The 19840-nt window shown below is 38.3% G+C and overlaps 1 protein-coding gene and 1 pseudogene across 2 annotated transcripts in view; one reads left to right on the top strand and one right to left on the bottom strand.

The window, feature by feature from the left end:
• Positions 1 to 18398, top strand: part of METTL4 (methyltransferase 4, N6-adenosine) — a 44379-nt gene extending 25981 nt beyond the window's left edge. For both annotated transcript variants that reach the window (XM_010335525.3, XM_074383711.1), the window contains exons 8-9: positions 215 to 306; positions 12725 to 18398. In XM_010335525.3, the coding sequence (XP_010333827.1) occupies positions 215 to 306; positions 12725 to 12870 (238 nt within the window). In that variant the 3' untranslated portion in view covers positions 12871 to 18398. The remainder of the gene's footprint in view (positions 1 to 214; positions 307 to 12724) is intronic.
• Positions 5136 to 6570, bottom strand: LOC120361662 (thioredoxin reductase-like selenoprotein T pseudogene; annotated as a pseudogene).
• Positions 18399 to 19840: the final 1442 nt, after the last annotated feature.

Raw genomic sequence — 19840 nt, 5'->3', positions numbered from 1 at the left:
AGGAAACTACATTTTATCTAGTATGTAATTGTCATTATTACAGAAAAGGAAATTGTGGGAATGTCTCAATACTTAAATTGTTAATTTCTTCCATTGATTATAAAATTTGTTTTAAAATCAGATACAGAAAGAGAACAAAAATCAATGCAGCTGTGGCTTGTATATAAAAAATTGTTTTTAAAATATAGTTTACTTTCTTGTTCTGTTTAATTAGGTATGCAGATGGAAATGTGATCCCTATTCCAGACCACAAATTAATTGTCAGTGTGCCCTGTACTCTTCACTCACATAAGCCACCGCTTGCTGGTATGTTTTTATAAAATAGAATTATTGCCACTTTTGTCAAATTTGAAAAAAGACTACCTTTAGTATTTGAATGGCCTAGAGATTCAGAAATTAACTCAGATGTGGGTTGTTAATGCATATTCTAAAGCTTTATAGCAGAATTTATCTCTGTGAAATAGAGAATAGTTTTATGTTACTCAGCTTTTCCAGTTATGCCATTTTTTCAGATTCCCCTTGCTATCATTTGCTTCCCATCACTGGCCGACACAATGAATGCTGATGGGCACCTGAGGATGTAATTCAGCTAGGGCCTTTATTTTACTACCAGGGCTCTATTCCTTGATTGTTCTAAAACCAGGAACTCAGAATAGTAGTCAGAGAGATAGAAGTCCCTTGATACTTGGTTAGCAACTCTCAGTTTTATATTTTTTAAGAGGTAGTGTTACTGTCCTGGAACATTGACAGGTAATTGCTGTAGCCTGCAATTCTTACTAGTCTTAATGCTTTAGTATAATTAACTAACATGAGTTTGAATCCTGGCTCTAGGAGTTGGGCAAGTCATTCAAACCTTTTTCTTTATCAAAGTCCTCAGTTAAAGAGGGAATAATGATATTTATTATTTTAGAGTTGTGAGGTGTAGTTATAATATATTTAAAGTTCTGTAGCATGTGGTAGAAGCTCAGTGAAGGCTAAATTTTTCAAGTCAGAGTATAAAAACATAGAAATGTAAGTCCTTGAGAGGTACTGAATTTGATATTCAAAGTTTACTTTTCAAAGAATTTCTTCAGGAAAATATATTTTATTAGTTTGGTAATTTCTGCTGGTAACAACAACAACAAAACTCCTGCAAGTTGCCGCTCAGGAATACTGCAGGCAGCTTATGGTAGCTTTCAGAATATGAGGCAGTTCATAAACTGGGATATGTAGAAAGTGAGTACAATTCCCAAGAGAATTTTTATTGCTAGCACTCAGGATTTCTGTTACCTTAAGTTATTTATGCAGAGGGTCCTTTTGAAAAAAAATTTTTTTTGAGACAGAGGCTCACTCCGTCACATACAATGGCCTGATCTTGGCTCATTGCAGCCTCTGCCTCCTGGCTTCAAGTGATTCTTCTGCCTCAGCCTAGTGGCTGGGTCTACAGACATGTGCCACTATACCCAGCTAATTTTTGTATTTTTAGTGGAGATGGGGTTTTGTCATGTTGGTCAGGGTGGTCTCGAACTCCTAAGCTCAGGTTATCTGTCCGCCTCGGCCTCCTGAAGTGCTGGGATTATAGGCTTGAGCTACCATGCCCGGCCTCCAGAAGGGTCTTTATAGTATTACTTCATTTGAGACATATACAAATGTCTACCTGATGATTTACTCTTTGACTAAGAAGGATTCCAGTGAATAATCGGTTGCCTTACACTTTGGACTGTCATAGACCTTTAATGCTTTAATGTATAACTCAAATGAAAAGTGAGATTGCATTGTTCCTTGTGGAAAAAAAATTACACTTGGCACTAGTAATACCTGATTATATATGTATATGTATTCCTCTCATTTGAATTTTCTTTATCATTTGGTAGCAAAGCTTAATTTAGCATTTGTCTCAACACTTACTTTTTTCTTTTAAAAATTCAAAAGCTAAGACCGTAAACTTTTTATTCTGAAATGATAGTAAACTAATTATAATTCCGTTAAAATATAATAAAGTTATATTAAAGATGAGCCTCAGGAGACAGGTTTTAAAATAGTGAATAAAAGTGAGTCTTGCCCTGAAGTATTACAGCTTCTATCTTTGAAAGGTAGTTCTGCCACATTCCCAGTAGAAGGCAGCGCAAACACATTTTTAGGATTGAAAACATTTAAGAACAAAAGTTAGATTCTGGAGGAAAAAATCTGAATAATTCCATATATTTATACTCATGTTTTGCCTAAGTAGTGATAGACAGGAAATATAATATTTTATTTTTGAGTTCATGTTACTATGTGTATTTTGAATACAGTTCATGTTACTCTATGTATTTCAGAAAGCATCTCTCAGATTTCTGCAGTATATTTTACCCTGAAATCATAACTCTAGGGGTTTGGGATGATATATATTCTGTATATAATGCTTACAACTTTTACATTTAAATATTCTTAAACTGTTTTATACAAATTCATAAAATGAAATGTTTTCTCTTTTGTATTTATCTAGAAACACTGCAATATTTGTTTTAAAGTTTAATTGGTTATTTCTGCTGCAAAATGTAGACGACCACATTGGTAGCATATGCCATTTCAAAGTGATATATTTGCATAAGTTTGAATTTTTTTCCGATAGATTGAAAGATAAGCTATTAATAGCTATGGTTTACAATCTAACATTATTATAAATTTATATCGCTTGAGGATTTAAGGTAGGAAAATTATGAAATAAAATTATTTAAATCCAAATTTTAGCTTACACGTTTTACCTTAGAGGAATTTCTACTTCTTTTTACTGCTTTACTTACTAACAGTCTCTATCTGAAGAGTGAAGTTTAGTTGATGGGATTATATGCACTGATGTTTGGGCCACTTTTCTCTTACTCCTGCCCCACACTTTCAAAGCAAAAAGGAAGTGACTAGCTGTGCACGGATTGTAGCCTCTCCATTGGTTAAAGTATATTTTACTAACTCCAGATGTTAGGTAATTGTTGAAGTTTATGTGTCATACTCATGTTTAAATTTATACATTCACATTTATTTTTAAATTAATATTTAAAAATCAGAATATTTTCATTAATTTGCCTTTATTATATGTTATTTTGAAATAAAATAATTGTAGTTAACATAAAAACACAACTTGATATTCTGTCTGCTGTTCTTAACTAGAAAGGAAAAGAACCATGCAAAAATTTATGACATTGAGAATGCAGGATGGTAGTAAATCGGTTTAAGTTGTATGTATTTTTCCACTCCATCTAAGTACCTGGCCATCATTTTCTATTAGATTGTGAATGCTCATAAAACATAGATATTCTGCTTCCTTTGTTAAGTCCTATAACATTTCTTATAGTGGGTGCTCAGGAGAGGAAACATTTTTGAGTGGCTGACTCCAGTTTAAATTTCTTTCTTTCTTTTTTTTTTTTATTGCATTTTAGGTTTTGGGGTACATGTGATGAACATACAAGATTGCTGCATAGGTACACACATGGCAGTGTGGTTTGCTGCCTTCTGTCCCCTCACCTGTATCTGTCATTTCTCCCCATGCTATCTCCTTCCACCTCCCCACCCCCCCACCCCTCCCCCATTTTCCCCCAACGGACCCCAGTGTGTAGTGCTCCCCTCCCTGTGTCCATGTGTTCTCATTGTTCAACACCCGCCTATGAGTGAGAATATACGGTGTTTGATCCTCTGCTCTTGTGTCAGTTTGCTGAGAATGATGGTTTCCAGGTTCATCCATGTCCCTACAAAGGACGTGAACTCATCGTTTTTGATGGCTGCGTAATATTCCATGGTGTATATGTACCACATTTTCCCTATCCAGTCTATCATCGTTGGGCATTTGGGTTGGTTCCAGGTCTTTGCTATTGTAAACAGTGCTGCAATGAACATTTGTGTGCACGTGTCCTTGTAGTAGAATGATTTATAATCCTTTGGATATATACCCAGTAATGGGATTGCTGGGTCAAATGGGATTTCTATTTTTAGGTCCTTGAGGAATCGCCACACTGTCTTCCACAATGGTTGAATTAATTTACATTCCCACCAACAGTGTAAAAGTGTTCCTATTTCTCCACATCCCCTCCAGCATCTGTTGTTTCCCGATTTTTTAATGATCGCCATTCTAACTGGTGTGAGATGGTATCTCAGTGTGGTTTTGATTTGCATTTCTCTGATGACCAGTGATGATGAGCATTTTTTCATATGTTTGTTGGCCTCCTGTATGTCTTCTTTTGTAAAGTATCTGTTCATATCCTTCGCCCATTTTTGAATGGGCTTGTTTGTTTTTTTTCTTGTAGATCTGCTTTTGTTCTTTGTAAATTCTGGATATCAGCCCCTTGTCAGATGGGTAGGCTGCAAAAATTTTTTCCCATTCTGTTGGTTGCCGATTCACTCTACTGACTGTTTCTTTTGCCGTGCAGAAGCTGTGAAGCTTGATTAGGTCCCATTTGTCTATTTTGGCTTTTGTTGCCATTGCTTTTGGCGTTTTGGTCATGAAGTCCTTGCCTACACCTATGTCCTGAATGGTTTTGCCTAGATTTTCTTCTAAGGTTTTTATGGTGTTAGGTCTGATGTTTAAGTCTTTAATCCATCTGGAGTTAATTTTGGTGTAAGGTGTCAGGAAGGGGTCCTGTTTCTGCTTTCTGCACATGGCTAGCCAGTTTTCCCAACACCATTTATTAAACAGGGAGTCCTTTCCCCATTGCTTGTTTTTGTCAGGTTTGTCGAAGATCAGATGGTTGTGGGTATGTTGTATTTCCTCTGAGGCCTCTGTTCTGTTCCATTGGTCTATATCTCTGTTTTGGTACCAGTACCATGCTGTTTTGATTACTGTAGCCTTGTAGTATAGTTTGAGGTCCGGTAGTGTGATGCCTCCTGCTTTGTTCTTTTTGCTTAGAATTGACTTGGCTATGCGGGCTCTCTTTTGCTTCCATATGAAGTTTAAGGTGTTTTTTTCCAGTTCTGTGAAGAAGGTCATTGGTAGCTTGATGGGAATAGCGTTGAATCTGTAAATTACTTTGGGCAGTATGGCCATTTTCACGATGTTGATTCTTCCTAACCATGAACATGGAATGTTTCTCCATCTGTTTGTATCCTCTCTTATTTCGTTGAGCAATGGCTTGTAGTTCTCCTTGAAGAGGTCCTTTACGTTCCTTGTTAGTTGTATTCCTAGGTACTTTATTCTCTTTTTTTTTTTTTTTTTTCATATCTGCTTAGTTTTTTTATTTAGTTAAGTATAAAGGCCCAGTTAATCAACTCATTAGATTGGTCAAGGCATGACACTTGAACTACACAAGAGAATTTAAAAAGCAGTTGGATTTTTTAGTAGTTCTCTGGTAATCACACACACATACACACATACACAAAAGTTTGTATAGTACTCTGAAATAGGATTTCCCCAATAATCTTGCATAATGTACTATTCACAATCTGCTGTATTTTGTAAACTATATAAACTGGGCATGGCCAAATTAGAGACGTCTGATAAACTCTTATAAAGTATCTGGGAACTTCAGCTGGATTCCCAAGGATCAATTTTAAACTATAAAAAACAAATATTCACATAAAAGCACAGCAATTTAACAGACATCTTTGAGAAAAAAAATCAAATCATAACTCAATTTTCTACTTTTTCAAATACAACTAAGAAAAAAGTTGTAAGAAGTAATATCTACCTTAACAAAAACACATTAACTGGGTGAATTTGGAGGGGAAAAAAAGCTATACAGCATTATTGCACTCCACGAATGTGCAGAATTCCAAAATATGCCAGCACTGAAAAACTATCCTGCATTGAGGTTTTCCAAGAGGTACAACGAGCCTGCCAAGAAAGCATCTAGTCTGTACTAACAGCTTGCTGTCTTCAGTACAGACCTTCATAATGTCAGTCATGCTGCTCTTGCAAAAATCTCTTAATGCAAAAGAGTTTTCAGTGCTGATAGGTGGTGCTATGATCGATGGTGTGGGATTGAATCCATATGCACATTGAGCTTCATTTCATTGTCAAGAATTTGAACAAGTTATTGCATGGATGGAAGGTGACCAGATTCCAGCTTAGACCATACAGGTACATCATTTAAAGTTATCTCAAATGCACCTGTTGACATACACTGGTTCTCAATCATGTTGCTCAAGAAGAAAACCATCATACATGCATAGACCTTATTTTCTTGGCCCCACTGCCAGATGCTAGGCGCTTGCATGCCAAAGAAAGCAAAAGGATCCTTGCCAACAATTATTAAGCCTATTAATACTAGTTTGAAGACTGACAGGAAAGATGCTATGTGTCTATATATTGGTTGAGGGAGGTAATTCTCTCCTTCAATGCGGATGTCTGGGTACCGCTGGCTAATAACCCGCATGTACTCCTCAAATACCCGCCTATAACCTCAGGAAACACAAATCTGGAACTTGAGCAGCGGCCCCGTGGCGTACTGCATCTTTAATCTCTTGCTGGGCACACCGCCCAGGTTGGCCGAGGCCTCGCTCCGGACCACCGCCGACGCCGCCACCAGGAGAAGCAGCAGAAGCCTCATCTTAACTGAGCCAGCCGCTTCGGCAGACCTCAGACTGATACTGCAGCCGGCCCAAAGCCCAGGCGCGAGCTGCTCCTCACAGCGCAGGCGCGATTAGCCACTTTATTCTCTTTGTAGCAATTGTGAATGGCAGTTCGTTCTTGATTTGGCTCTCTTGAAGTCTATTACTGGTGTATAGGAATGCTTGTGATTTTTGCACGTTGATTTTGTATCCTGAGACTTTGCTGAAGTTGTTTATCAGTTTCAGGAGATTTTGGGCTGAGATGATGGGGTCTTCCAGATATACAATCATGTCATCTGTAAATAGAGACAATTTGATTTCCTCCTTTCCAATTTGGATACCCTTTATTTCTTTTTCTTGCCTGATTGCTCTGGCTAGAACTTCCAGTACTATATTGAATAGGAGTGGTGAGAGAGGGCATCCTTGTCTAGTGCCAGATTTCAAAGGGAATGCTTCCAGTTTTTGCCCATTCAGTATGATATTGGCTGTTGGTTTGTCGTAAATAGCTTTTATTGTTTTGAGATATGTTCCATCAATACCTAGTTTATTGAGGGTTTTTAGCATAAAGGGCTGTTGAATTTTGTCAAAAGCCTTCTCTGCATCAATTGAGATAATCATGTGGTTTTTGTCTTTGGTTCTGTTTATGTGGTGAATTACGTTTACGGACTTGCGTATGTTGAACCAGCCTTGCATCCCTGGGATGAATCCTACTTGATCATGATGGATGAGCTTTTTGATACGCTGTTGCAATCGGTTTGCCAGTATTTTATTGGAGATTTTTGCATCTATGTTCATCATGGATATTGGCCTGAAATTTTCTTTTTTTGTTGAGTCTCTGCCGGGTTTTGGTATCAGGATGATGTTTGTCTCGTAAAATGATTTGGGAAGGATTCCCTCTTTTTGGATTGTCTGGAATAGTTTCAGAAGGAATGGTATCAGCTCCTCTTTGTATGTCTGGTAGAATTCAGCTGTGAACCCATCTGGACCTGGGCTTTTTTTGGGTGGTAGGCTCTTTATTGCTGCCTCGACTTCAGACCATGTTATTGGTCTATTCAGGGTTTCGGCTTCTTCCAGGTTTAGGCTTGGGAGGATGCAGTTGTCCATGAATTTATCCATTTCTTCCAGGTTTACTAGTTTATGTGCATAGAGTTGTTTGTAATAATCTCTGATGATGGTTTGGATTTCTGTGGAATCTGTGGTGATATCCCCTTTATCATTTTTTATTGCATCAATTTGGTTATTCTCTCTTTTCTTTTTTATTAATCTGGCTAGTGGTCTGTCTATTTTGTTGATCTTTTCAAAAAAACAGCTCCTGGATTTATTGATTTTTTGAAGAGTTTTTTGTGTCTCTATTTCCTTCAGTTCTGCTCTGATCTTAGTTATTTCCTGTCTTCTGCTAGGTTTTGAGTTTTTTTAAATCTTGCTCCTCTAGCTCTTTCAATTTTGATGATAGGGTGTCAATTTTAGATCTCTCCTTTCTTCTCATGTGGGCACTCATTTCTATATATTTTCCTCTAGAGACTGCTTTAAATGTGTCCCAGAGATTCTGGTATGTTGTGTCTTCGTTCTCATTGGTTTCGAAGAACATCTTTATTTCTGCCTTCATTTCATTGTTTATCCAGTCAACATTCAAGAGCAAGTTGTTCAGTTTCCATGAAGCTGTGCGGTTCTGAGTTAGTTTCTGCATTCTGAGTTCTAACTCGATTGCACTGTGGTCTGAGAGACTGTTTGTTATGATTTCTGTTCTTTTGCATTTGCTGAGGAGTGATTTATTGCCAATTATGTGGTCAATTTTAGAGTAGGTGTGATGTGGTGCTGAGAAGAATGTATATTCAGTGGATTTGGGGTGGAGAGTTCTGTAAATGTCTATTAGGTTTGCTTGTTCCAGGTCTGTATTCAGGTCCTGGATATCCTTGTTGATTTTCTGTCTGGATGATCTGTCTAATATTGACAATGGGGTGTTAAAGTCTCCCACTATTATTGTGTGGGAGTCTAAGTCTCTGTAAGTCATTAAGAACTTGCCTTATATATCTGGGTGCTCCTGTATTGGGTGCATATATATTTAGGATCGTTAGCTCTTCTTGTTGCAGTGATCCTTTTACCATTATGTAATGTCCTTCTTTGTCTCTTTTGATCTTTGTTGCTTTAAAGTCTATTTTATCAGAGATGAGAATTGCAACTCCTGCCTTTTTTTGCTCTCCATTTGCTTGGTAGATCTTCCTCCATCCCTTTATTTTGAGCCTTTGTGTATCCTTGCATGTAAGATGGGTTTCCTGGATACAGCACACTGATGGGTTTTGGCTTTTTATCCAATTTGCCAGTCTTTGTCTTTTGATTGGTGCATTTAGTCCATTGACATTTAGGGATAGTATTGTTATGTGTGAATTTGATACTGTCATTTTGATGCTACCTGGCTGTTTTGTTGGTTAGTTGATGCAGATTCTTGATTGTGTTGATGCTCTTTTACCATTTGGTGTGTTTTTGGAGTGGCTGGTACTCGTTGTTCCTTTGTATGTGTAGAGCCTCTTTCAGGAGTTCTTGTAGAGCAGGTTTGGTGGTGATAAAATCTCTGAGTGCTTGCTTGTTCACAAAGGATTTTATTTTTCCTTCACTTATGAAGCTTAGTTTGGCTGGATAGGAGATTCTGGGTTGAAAGTTCTTTTCTTTAAGGATGTTGAATATTGGCCCCCAATCTCTTCTGGCTTGTAGGGTTTCTGCTGAGAGATCTGCTGTGAGTCTAATGGGCTTCCCTTTGTGGGTAACCCGACCTTTCTCTCTGGCTGCCCTTAGCATTTTCTCTTTCATTTCAACCCTGGTGAATCTGACGATTATGTGCCTTGGGGTTGCTCTTCTTGAGGAGTATCTTTGTGGTGTTCTCTGTATTTCCTGGATTTTAATATTGGTCTGCCTTGCTAGGTTGGGGAAGTTTTCCTGGATAATATCCTGAAGAGTATTTTCCAGCTTGGATTCATTCTCTTCATCACATTCAGGTACACCTATCAGACGTAGATTAGGTCTTTTCACATAGTCCCACATTTCTTGAAGATTTTGTTCGTTCCTTTTTGCGCTTTTTTCTCTGTTCTTGCCTTCTCTTTTTATTTCATTGAGTTGATCTTCGACCTCTGATATCCTTTCTTCTGCTTGGTCATTTTGGCTGTTGAAGCTTGTGCATGCTTCACGAAGTTCTCGTGTTGCGTTTTTCAGCTCCATCAATTCACTTATACTCCTCTCTATGCTGTCCATTCTCGTCAGCATTTCATCCAATCTTTTTTCAAGGTTCCTAGTTTCTTTGCGTTGGGTTAGAACATGTTCTTTTAGCTCACTGTAGTTTCTTACTACCCACCTTCTGAAGTCTGATTCTGTCATTTCATCACTCTCCTTCTCCATCCAGTCTGGTTCCCTTGCTGGTGAGGAGTTGTTATCCCTTTTAGGAGGGGAGGTGTTCTGGTTTCGGGAGTTTTCATCCTTTTTGCGCTGGTTTCTTCCCATTTTTGTGGGTTTATCCACCTGTTGTCTGTCTCTGTCCCAGGGAGTTGGAGCTTTATGAGTTTCCATTGCACTACTGCCTTTTTTGATTTTTCTTTCAGGTCTGACCCGCCCAGCTAGCAGCACGCCTAGCCACTGTCTGCCCGCAGGGGCTTTGCTGAGCTGCTGTGGGCTCCGCCCAGCTGCCCTGAGCTCTTCCCTGTAGTCCTTTTTATATGGGCGTAGTTAGAACTGTCTTGGCAACGGTGGCCCCGCCTCTGTTATGGCGGACTCTCTCTGTTGTGGCAGGTTGCCTCGGCAACGGCGGGTTGCCTCGGCAACAGCGGCCTGCCTCCGTAGTGGTGGAGAGTCTCAGTAATGGCGGAAGCCCCTCCCCCACCGAGCCGGACTGTCCCGGTTTAGCTGTGCTTGATTTGAAGGGCTCAACCCAGAGGGTTTCCAATTACTATTTTTGTTTTCGTTGTTGTTGGGGGTGGAGGGGTGGGACCAACCGAGCCTGATCACCTGGCTCCCTGACTCAGAGTCTTTTCTTTTAAATTGAACGACCCCGCGTTCCGGTTGCTTGTTGAAAAGGCACCGGGATCTCCCGTGCTGCGACTCACTGAGTCGGCTCGAACTGCGGCGCCGGCTCCTGGCGGGTTTTTTGCCTAGGAATCTCCTGGCCTGGCTCGCTATTTCAGATGAATGGGCAACTCTGCCGTCTCAGGGCTCTGCTCGCCAGCTAAGAGGGCTCCCAGACCAGTGGCTTTTGTACGGAGAACCGCAGCAACAGGGCGTGGTAACAGCAACCGCGCGGGCGGAATCAGCCCCGCGGGGGCCAAAACAGCCGCACCGGCTGGGAATGCGACGCTGGCGACCCCTCTGCCTGGTTATCTCCTGGTCTGTGGGCAATAAGAGTTCGTCTGGAAATGCGGCATCCACTCACCCTCTGCACTTTCACTGGGAGCTGAAGTCCTGAGCTGTTCTTAGGCGGCCATCTTCCCAGCATTCCCCTCCAGTTTAAATTTCTAAAATAGGGTTGCTAACATCTTCATACCAAAACTCTGAACAAATGAAACAAATAAAACCTTGCTTCAATGTAACCTTAGACCACATTAAAAGTGAATTGATGCTGGTAAGGCATTGCATTCATAAGGAGAAAATGGGAAAGTGATGTAAAATTATTGTCCTCTAAGACTCTAGGGAAATCTTTCTCTTTCAAGGTTAGTAGCATTTAATTTATATACTTATGAAAGGGCTAGAAGTCTTCATGCCAGCATCTCCTAGAAGCCATCAAAGCCCAAATTTGAGTTCACTTGAATTATAGACAATGAAACCTTTTAATTCGTCTTTGATTTTTGCTAAACAGGACCAGTACTTTCTGACAGATGAACAAGTATTTTGCTGTGAGAGCAAATGAAGAACATGATGAAACCTAAAATGTTTGATATATTCTCTTTTAAACTTTACCTATCTCTAGTATTCCTAAGGAAGCCATATCATTCCTGAAGGAAATTTGATAGGTTTCTTCCAAGCTAAATCGTACATAGCAGTTATGAACTATATTTTACCTTTTCTAGTGATTTTTCTTATCTGAATTTTATACCAAATTCCTAGTATGTGGTTAACATAGGCTAACCAGCAGCATGATTAAGATTAAATTGATTTAAGTATTGGTCATCCAACTGAGTGAACATGTGGTTTTCAAAAAGTTTGTTTTCTTCTTTTCTCTTTTTTAGTGTAGATAACAGCTCTTTAGCCTATAGTTCTTTCTCCAACAAAATACAATGTTCAATAGTATTAATACATTGAATAATACAAGGAATACTGAACTGTGGAGATACTATGTTGAACTTTTAGGTAAAGAAGGATCTATAATTTGAAAATGAAGAAATATTCTTAGTACTACCAACTTGCTGCTAAGGGGGCTAGTTATTTAAATGTTAGTTATTTGTTCTCAATATTTCTGTCTCTATCCAGCTCTTCATTTATTATTACTTTATTAAAGTTTATGTTGCAGAGAGACTTTTATCTTATTTTTAAAAAATGGATTGTTTTTGAATTTTTTAAGAGTTCTTTTTCATGCATGGATTATATTTATTAAAAATAAGTTGGCCAGGCACAGCGGCTCACAGCTGTAATCTTAGCACTTTGAGAGGCGAGGTGGGTGGATTGCCTCAGCTCAGGAGTTCAAGACCAACCTGGGCAACACAGTGAAACCTGTCTCTACTAAAGTACAAAAAAATTAGCTGGGTGTGGCACTGTGTACCTGTAATCCCAGCTATTTGGGAGGCTGAGAACGGAGAATCTTTGAACCTGGGAGGTGGAGGCTGCAGTGAGCCGAGATTGCGCCATTGTACTCCAGTGTGGGCAACAGTGTGAGACTCTGTCTCAAGAAAAATAAAAAAATAAAATAATAAAATAAATAAATTAAGTTAGTATTCGGGAGATATGTCAGCAGTACTGGAAAACTGAAAAGTCACCTACGTGGGTGTTAAAGTCCTCATTTCTCATCTACAAATGAAAACCAGTAAATCCAGACTATGGAAGTTCAGATGGTATTGTTCCCAGTCTCAAGGGCACTTTATTTTAAATAGCTTTCTAACTATAAATAGTAAAGCCTGTGATGAAATCCTTGAAATTAATTTGCTGTTTATAAGAAAAAAATGAAACATCTCTCTTCTTCTACTCTTAACTGCTAAAAGGAAATGGATTCTTTCCTTAATAATAATTTTTATGTTTTTTCCTTTTTTTTTTTGAACAGAGGTTTTAAAAGACTACATCAAGCCAGATGGGGAATATTTGGAATTGTTTGCTCGAAATTTACAGCCAGGTTGGACTAGTTGGGGCAATGAAGTTCTCAAATTTCAGCATATGGATTACTTTATTGCTCTGGAGTCTGGAAGCTGACTATGATCTTGTTTAAGGAAGTGGTTTCTTCATTGTTTCCTCACCACTTTTCCATTCATTCTAACTCATTTTTTATTTTGTTACCAACTCATATGTTTAGAATATAAACAGGCCTTGGTTTTCAGTAAGGGACCAGAAGTGACTAGACTTTATGTAATTTTGAGGTAGATTTTACTTGAGTTGCACTAATCTTCTACGTTATTCTAGATTATACAAATTAAGTGGTAAGCAGTTAAAAAGATGGCAAGACCATGCTATTGAAAAAGTTCAGAAAACATACACCGTGGACCAGAGATCGTAACTGTATCTATGGATGTGTTTTGTGTGGCCTATGTGGTATTGTAAAATACATTTAGAACCATCATTCTAAAAAATGGGAATATTTCACATACAAGTCCAGATTTCTGCTTCTTTGTAAACATCAGAGGCTCTGGCTACACTGAGGCCTCTGTTCTTTCCTGGCATTAGTCTGCAGGACCTAGTGGTGGTGGCTCACTTGGGAAGAGGCTTGTGCTCTACACTTTACCACAGTACCGCTGCCACCATGCTGCTCACTTGTATCATCCACTTGGCCCTTGTATGACCTGAATTTTTTTTTAACCTCTGCTGTACTATTATGTTCTAGAAAAAATATTCAAAGACCTGCCAAGTACTGCATTAGTATACTGAGTTTATACACCATTTTTGTAGGGGTTTAAATTGCATTCAAGGTCACCTTCCAAGCACTTCTTGGTTTTGCTTGCTTTTCTAGGAGAAAATGAAAAGATATTCTTTATAATAAACATGTCAGCAAAAACTGTGATTGTGAAAAAAATATTATTTACGGATTTTCTAAAAATACTTTGTCTACCAAGTAAAATAATTTGACTGAAATAATTCTTTGAAATGCATATTGATTTGTTATGTATTAACTTTTTTAAAATGAAGGTATAATTTTCACAAAATAAAATTCTCCAATTTTCAGTGTCAAATTCAGTGATTTTGAAAACATATATACGGCTGTCTGTCTGCCACAGTGATCATGACATAGAACACTTTCTTCACCTCAAAAACTTCCCATTTGTCCTTTTGTGGTCAATCTCCTCCTCCTATCCTTGGCCCCTGGCAAACAGTGGTTTGCTTTCTATCATTAGTTCTGCTGTTTGAGAATTTCATATAAATGGAATATGCTATGTTTAATTTATTGTGCCTGGCTTCTTTCACTTAGTATTTTGAGAAAAGCATTTATACTATTTACAGATTGTCGACAAATATTTATCCACTAAGTAAAATGTTAGGCTGAAATGATTCTTTGACAAGCTTGCCAATTTACTGATTTTGTCAAGGAAAAATATGTTATTTTTGAAGTTTGTTTATCCTTTGAGTGTGTGAGTATAGTATCAGAGGCTCAATTTTGTGTTTATGGATCTATTCTAACTTGTTATTTAAAATGAAAAAGGTATTAAACTTGAAGCAACTTCTCATGATCTCATTTGAATTCTTTTCAGCTTTGTTTAGTATTGATGGATTTTATGTAGTTTGTGGGAACATTTTTTCTTTACCAAGTTTTTGAACTTTTATTTTGCATACTGATACTAAAAGAGAAAAAGAGAGAATCTTAATTCAGTAAATTTGTTATTCACGTTGCAGGAGTTACTAGTTTTAGCTCTGCTCAGAAGCTGTAAAACCTCTGGACCTTGTTTTAACACCAATTTAATTATTGGGCTCCATTTTAAATGAAGGATGAGTGCAAATTTTAGCAATAACATACCTTGTGAGAACAAAAATGAAGGAGTATGCACATCAAACTTTGACTTCATTACTACAATTGACAATGCCAACTGACCTGTTGGACTTAGATATTTTAGAGCGTTTTCATTCAGAGATTTGTATATTATCTTTATAACTTGTAAGAATTTTGTGGGTTTTTTTTTTTCCTATCACATTCTTTTTATAGACTTACGGCCTTTTAGGACTCTTGGTAATAATGCTTAGGCAAAGGGATGGAGCCAACATTTGTTGAGTAGTAAATGTTACTCTGTGCAATCCTTTTTACTTACTGCATTTAATCCTTACATAATCCTGAGAGATAGATTCAACCTTCATTTAATAGTTGAGAAAGTGGAAGCCCAGGGGACTATTTTGTCTGTAAACACACAGCAAGTGTTGAAACTAGGTTGCACAGTTTCTGACTCTATAGCCCGTGCTGTATTCTATGTAAAAACACGGGAAACTGAACAAATGACTAAGGATTTCTCAAGTGATGTCATTACACTCTAGCTTTCCCCCTTGAGCTCTAGAGTTGGGTTTGATTGGATTACTAGAGGCATGGAATCACAGTGGACATCCCAGGGAAACCACACACAAAAAGCCTCCCAGCCCTTTTGCCACTATGTGCTTAACTGCTAACACCACTCAGGAAACTGGGGGGAATTGTGTCTCCTAATACCATATCCTTGGTATTCTTGTCTTTTCTCTTGAGACTCTTTCACCCTTCTACATGGGATCCAGTAGAGTAAAATCACAGACCACAAAACACACAAAATGACAACTACTCTTGGAAGCAGATTCTCTTTAAAACACTTGATCTTTTTTATCACTTGTCCTCCTTTCTTGTTCAGCCTTTATTTATACCCTCTAGTTCAAGTTTGACCCAGTTTTTCTTTTCTCTTGGCCACTGTAGACACGAGGTCTTTTTTGTACCTAAGGCAGTAAGTTCCGTGTGGCACAGTCAGTGCAATCTAAAGCCAACTTGAGTAGGTTTGAACCAAACCAGCTTTTGACTTTGAGCAAGTTAATTAAATCTTTAGGCTTTGGTGTCTATTCATGCATATGGGCAATAGAAATACTACCTCATAGAGTTGTTACTAGGATTCAATGAGTTAACACATGCAAGGCACTTGTAACAGTACTTGGAATATTTTAAGCACTCCAAAAATGTGACAACTTTTTAAAAATTTCAGATCAAAAAGTTATCACAGTCTAAACCCTCATTCAGGGACCATACTGGAAATTAAATGTTAGTTCCATCCCTTTGCCCGTGCATTATTAAACTGCCCATAGAGTTTTTTTGTCTAAACATCCTTTTTTTAAAAATCTGTTTCTTGTTCATAACCTGCACCTGATTTCATACATGGGGAAGCTCTGAAATCTCCTTTCCCATTGTGGTCCTGCCTAAGAAACAAATTAAACAAGGGCCACATGCAGCTTTGGGCTTCATGTCTTGACTGCCTCCTGCCACGTTGACTTAACCTGTGTAGCTACTCTGCATTGCTCTTTGTTGACTCTCATAGGTGCTAAATCAGTTGCCTTTCTGGTATTTTTTTCTTTGTTGAGAGACTTCAGGCCAATGCCACATAAATTTGGTTTAAAACAGATGTGTTACACTTTGCTGCAGGTGTTAGGAGTTGATCTTTATTTGCCACTCGGGATTTTCCAGTTGATGAGGCACAGAGCAAGGAAAGAAGGCCTGTTTCTTAAGACGGTCTGAAAGGCACCAGTGGAATAGGTTTCTTCTCTTGAATGCCAACGTTTGAGGGAGGCCAACATCACCATGGGCCAGTGGCCTTCCTGGAGGAGGATGTAATACAGACAGCCTAGTCCATGACACTGGGAATATAAATCCGGGTCTAGCTTTTGCCTTAGTTCTGCCTTTGCTCTGTCCTTGCTGCAGGCTCTCTCTGCCTTGGCCTGTTCTAGTCCTCTAAATTCTATGATACAAACTCATTCTCACAAGAGAATTGTAGGCCCCCAAATCTCACTTACTACCCAAGAGACACATATCTTCTGAGCATTTTAATGTATTCAGCTTCAGGCAGATGCTGGCTTTTCTCCTGACATGATTGAGAGGATTATAATCATGTCAAGGGACTTTCCCTTCCTGAAGATGCCCGATTTCCCTCATTTGGTTTATGTCATGCACCACTGGCCTACCATACCTTGGTAAGCAGCACAGCACTGTTGACACCATTCTGTGGTTACCAGAGTTCTTTCACTTTAATTGTTTCACTTTATCTTCAAGACAATCTTACAAAGGTCTAAGTATAATGAGGGAATCAGTTCATAGAGGCTACTCGTAAGGTTAATAACCAAGACTTGAATTCTATTCTGGTTCCTAAGTTAAGGCACTTTATGTTATATCATGTTTGCTAATGAACTTGAGATCTTAATAACAGGCCCATCAGCTACTAATCAGAGGGTTCATTATATGGCCTGGAGCATATTTAGAATGGTTCATATGTAATTACCCAAACATACCTTTCTCATTTTACCACATCATCAGTCTTGTGCTATTAGCATAGTATTTTTTGTTAGAGATTTTAGTGACAGTGATTGAACTGATAGTCTCAGTCAACTCAGAATCACTCAGAATCTGATGGGCTGCTAAACCCTTTGACATAAGCCATAAGCACTTTTACCATGCCATTGTATTTTAACAACTCAATCAGATTAGCCATTTTAAGCTCACATTTTAAGGAAGCTATTCTGCAAAATGCTCACCTGGATTTGAGGCTATAGGGTAGTTAGAAAAGGGAATAATTAAGGTAAGTATAAGTGCAAATAATTTATGTTGATTTGATACCAGTGTTTGGATATATGGACCAACTCATAACTCCAGATGGGCTCTTAATTAAATTCATAGCTCTGTTGACCAATCTGCACCAGCTTGAAAATAAGTCAGAACTACCATGATAATTCCACAACCAGCCTTTTCCCCCTAAATATTCTCAGGGGGTTAACCTAGACCTCCTGGGTCTTCTGTAAACTTGAGTGGGACCTTAGATTTTTCAGTATCCATCCAAGTCCCTGTAGCCATATATAAACACGTTGATATCTAGTAGTGGAGAACATGAGGAAAACTCATTTATTTTCTCAGATGAGATGTTGGAGATATTGGCCTAGTTGTTAGGTAACTGTGACAATGGAATACCTTTGGATGACAGCTAAGGCAAATAGAGTGGTTGCAGTATTAAAACTGTTTTTGGTCAATATCATTAAGGAAAAACATGGTTCCCCACCGGCTTTTAAACTGTTACTCCCAATACTGTCCACATGTACCCTGAATGTTAATCAGACTGGACCATTTGCTGTTACCTGATTGAGGCCTCTGCTTTTGCTCATGGTACTTCCTCTGCCAGGAAAAAACTAGCTAGACTTTGGGATTGGCTGGGTCTACATGTTCAGTCTTGATGTATTTTAGCTTCTGAGTGACTTTGAACAATTAGTTGAACTATCTTATCGTGAACTTCCTTTTCTAAGGAATGAGAAGGCTAATTTTTGGGCCATATAGAATTATTTTGAGGATGAAATAACGGAATGTGTGCAGCATAGGACCTAATAACCTAGCAAGTGTTCCATATATGCTCATTTAAAAAAAAATTTACAGTCTTCCTGGCAACACCTCTAATTTCATGATCCACTTAAAAAAGCCCTTATTTTGGACTAGCTTTAGGTTTATAGAAAATATGCAAAAATATCAAAGAGTTTCTAAATTAGTTTTCACCTCCGTAACCTCTGTGAAACCTCCTATTTTATAGTCAGAGGTAATTATTCTCAAAGTGAGCATTTTGCATGTTTTTTGTAGAACGTTTAGAATAAATTTATATCTATAGCATTGATACTATATCTATATTTCTCTCTTCCTTTCATTTCCCTTCCCTCCCTTCTTTCCTTTTTTCTTTCCTTAATTAATTAGCCGGGCATGGAGGCATGCACCTATAGTATCAGCTACTCAGATGCTGAGGCAGAAGAATCTCTTGAACTCGGGATGTGGAGGTTGCAGTGAGCCGACATAGCGCCACTGCATTCCAGCCTGGGAGACAGAGTGAGACTCCATCTCAAAAAAAAAAAAAAATTACAGGGATAGGACTAATTATTAGTTTTTCCTTATTCCAGTGAAGGGTAGCAGAATATGCATCCCAAAATATGGCACTTTGGCATGAGGATTATTTTGAACTAAAGGCAATTGAGACAAAGCAGACATAAGAAAATCTCTCTGTCCCCCAGCCCCTATTTACCTAAAAGCAGGACAAAAATTGACAACGGTTTCCCTTCCCTCTCTAAAAGGAAAGACAAATGTTTATCACCAGACTGTAGACCCTTAGCCCAGAGACAGCTCCAGAGGAATCTACATGATAAACTTTATTAACTAGCTGGTTATGTACAAAATTTTATTATTTAAAATTGACAGATAACATTGTATGTTTTTATCCCCTTGCCATAAAAATGCTAAGTATGTGAGGTACTGCATTTTTTTAATTAGCTAGATTTAACCATTCTGCCTTTACCATTTGTTTCCCATTTATTTGCCTTTCCACAATTTCCTGCCTTGTGAGTCACAAGGTCCTTTTCCTTTGTCTTTTCACTTGTCTAAAAATGTATCATTCTTTGTGGAAGATGCTGATATGGTTTGGCTCTGTGTCTTCACCCAAATCTCACCTTGAATTGTAATCCACATAGTCCCCACATGTCAAGGGTGGTACCAGGTGGAGGTAATTGAATCATGAGGGTGGTATCGCCCATTCTGTTCTCGTGATAATGAGTGAGTCTCGTGAGACCTGATGGTTTTATAAGCCTGGGATTTTTCCAGCTTTCACTCATTCTGTCTCCCGCAGTCCTGTGAAGAGGTACTACTGTCCACCATGATTTTAAGTTTCTTGAAGCCTCCCAAGCCATGTGGAGCTGTGAGTCAATTAAATCTCTTTTATTTATATATTTCCCAGTCTCAGGCATTTCTTCATAGCAGGGTGAGAATGTATTAATACAGATGCTGTATAAGCCGGGGTTCTAAGCTACCTCTTTGAGGATTGCTCATTACCTGGCTATCTCCTGTGTATATCAGATATACATGTTAATAAGCTTCTGTTTGTTTCTCTCTTGTTAATCTGTCTTTTGTTATCGGGTCTCAGCCAAGGACTTAAAGAGGCAGAGGGAAAATTATGTTTTCCTCCGATACACAACATACCTGAATATTTAATCAATATTTAATCAA

This window comes from Saimiri boliviensis, chromosome 13, assembly GCF_048565385.1.
Source record: "Saimiri boliviensis isolate mSaiBol1 chromosome 13, mSaiBol1.pri, whole genome shotgun sequence".
Taxonomy (NCBI): Eukaryota; Metazoa; Chordata; class Mammalia; order Primates; family Cebidae; genus Saimiri; species Saimiri boliviensis.
The sequence above is the reverse complement of the archived record's forward strand: the minus strand, read 5'-3'. Positions and strand labels throughout refer to the sequence as shown.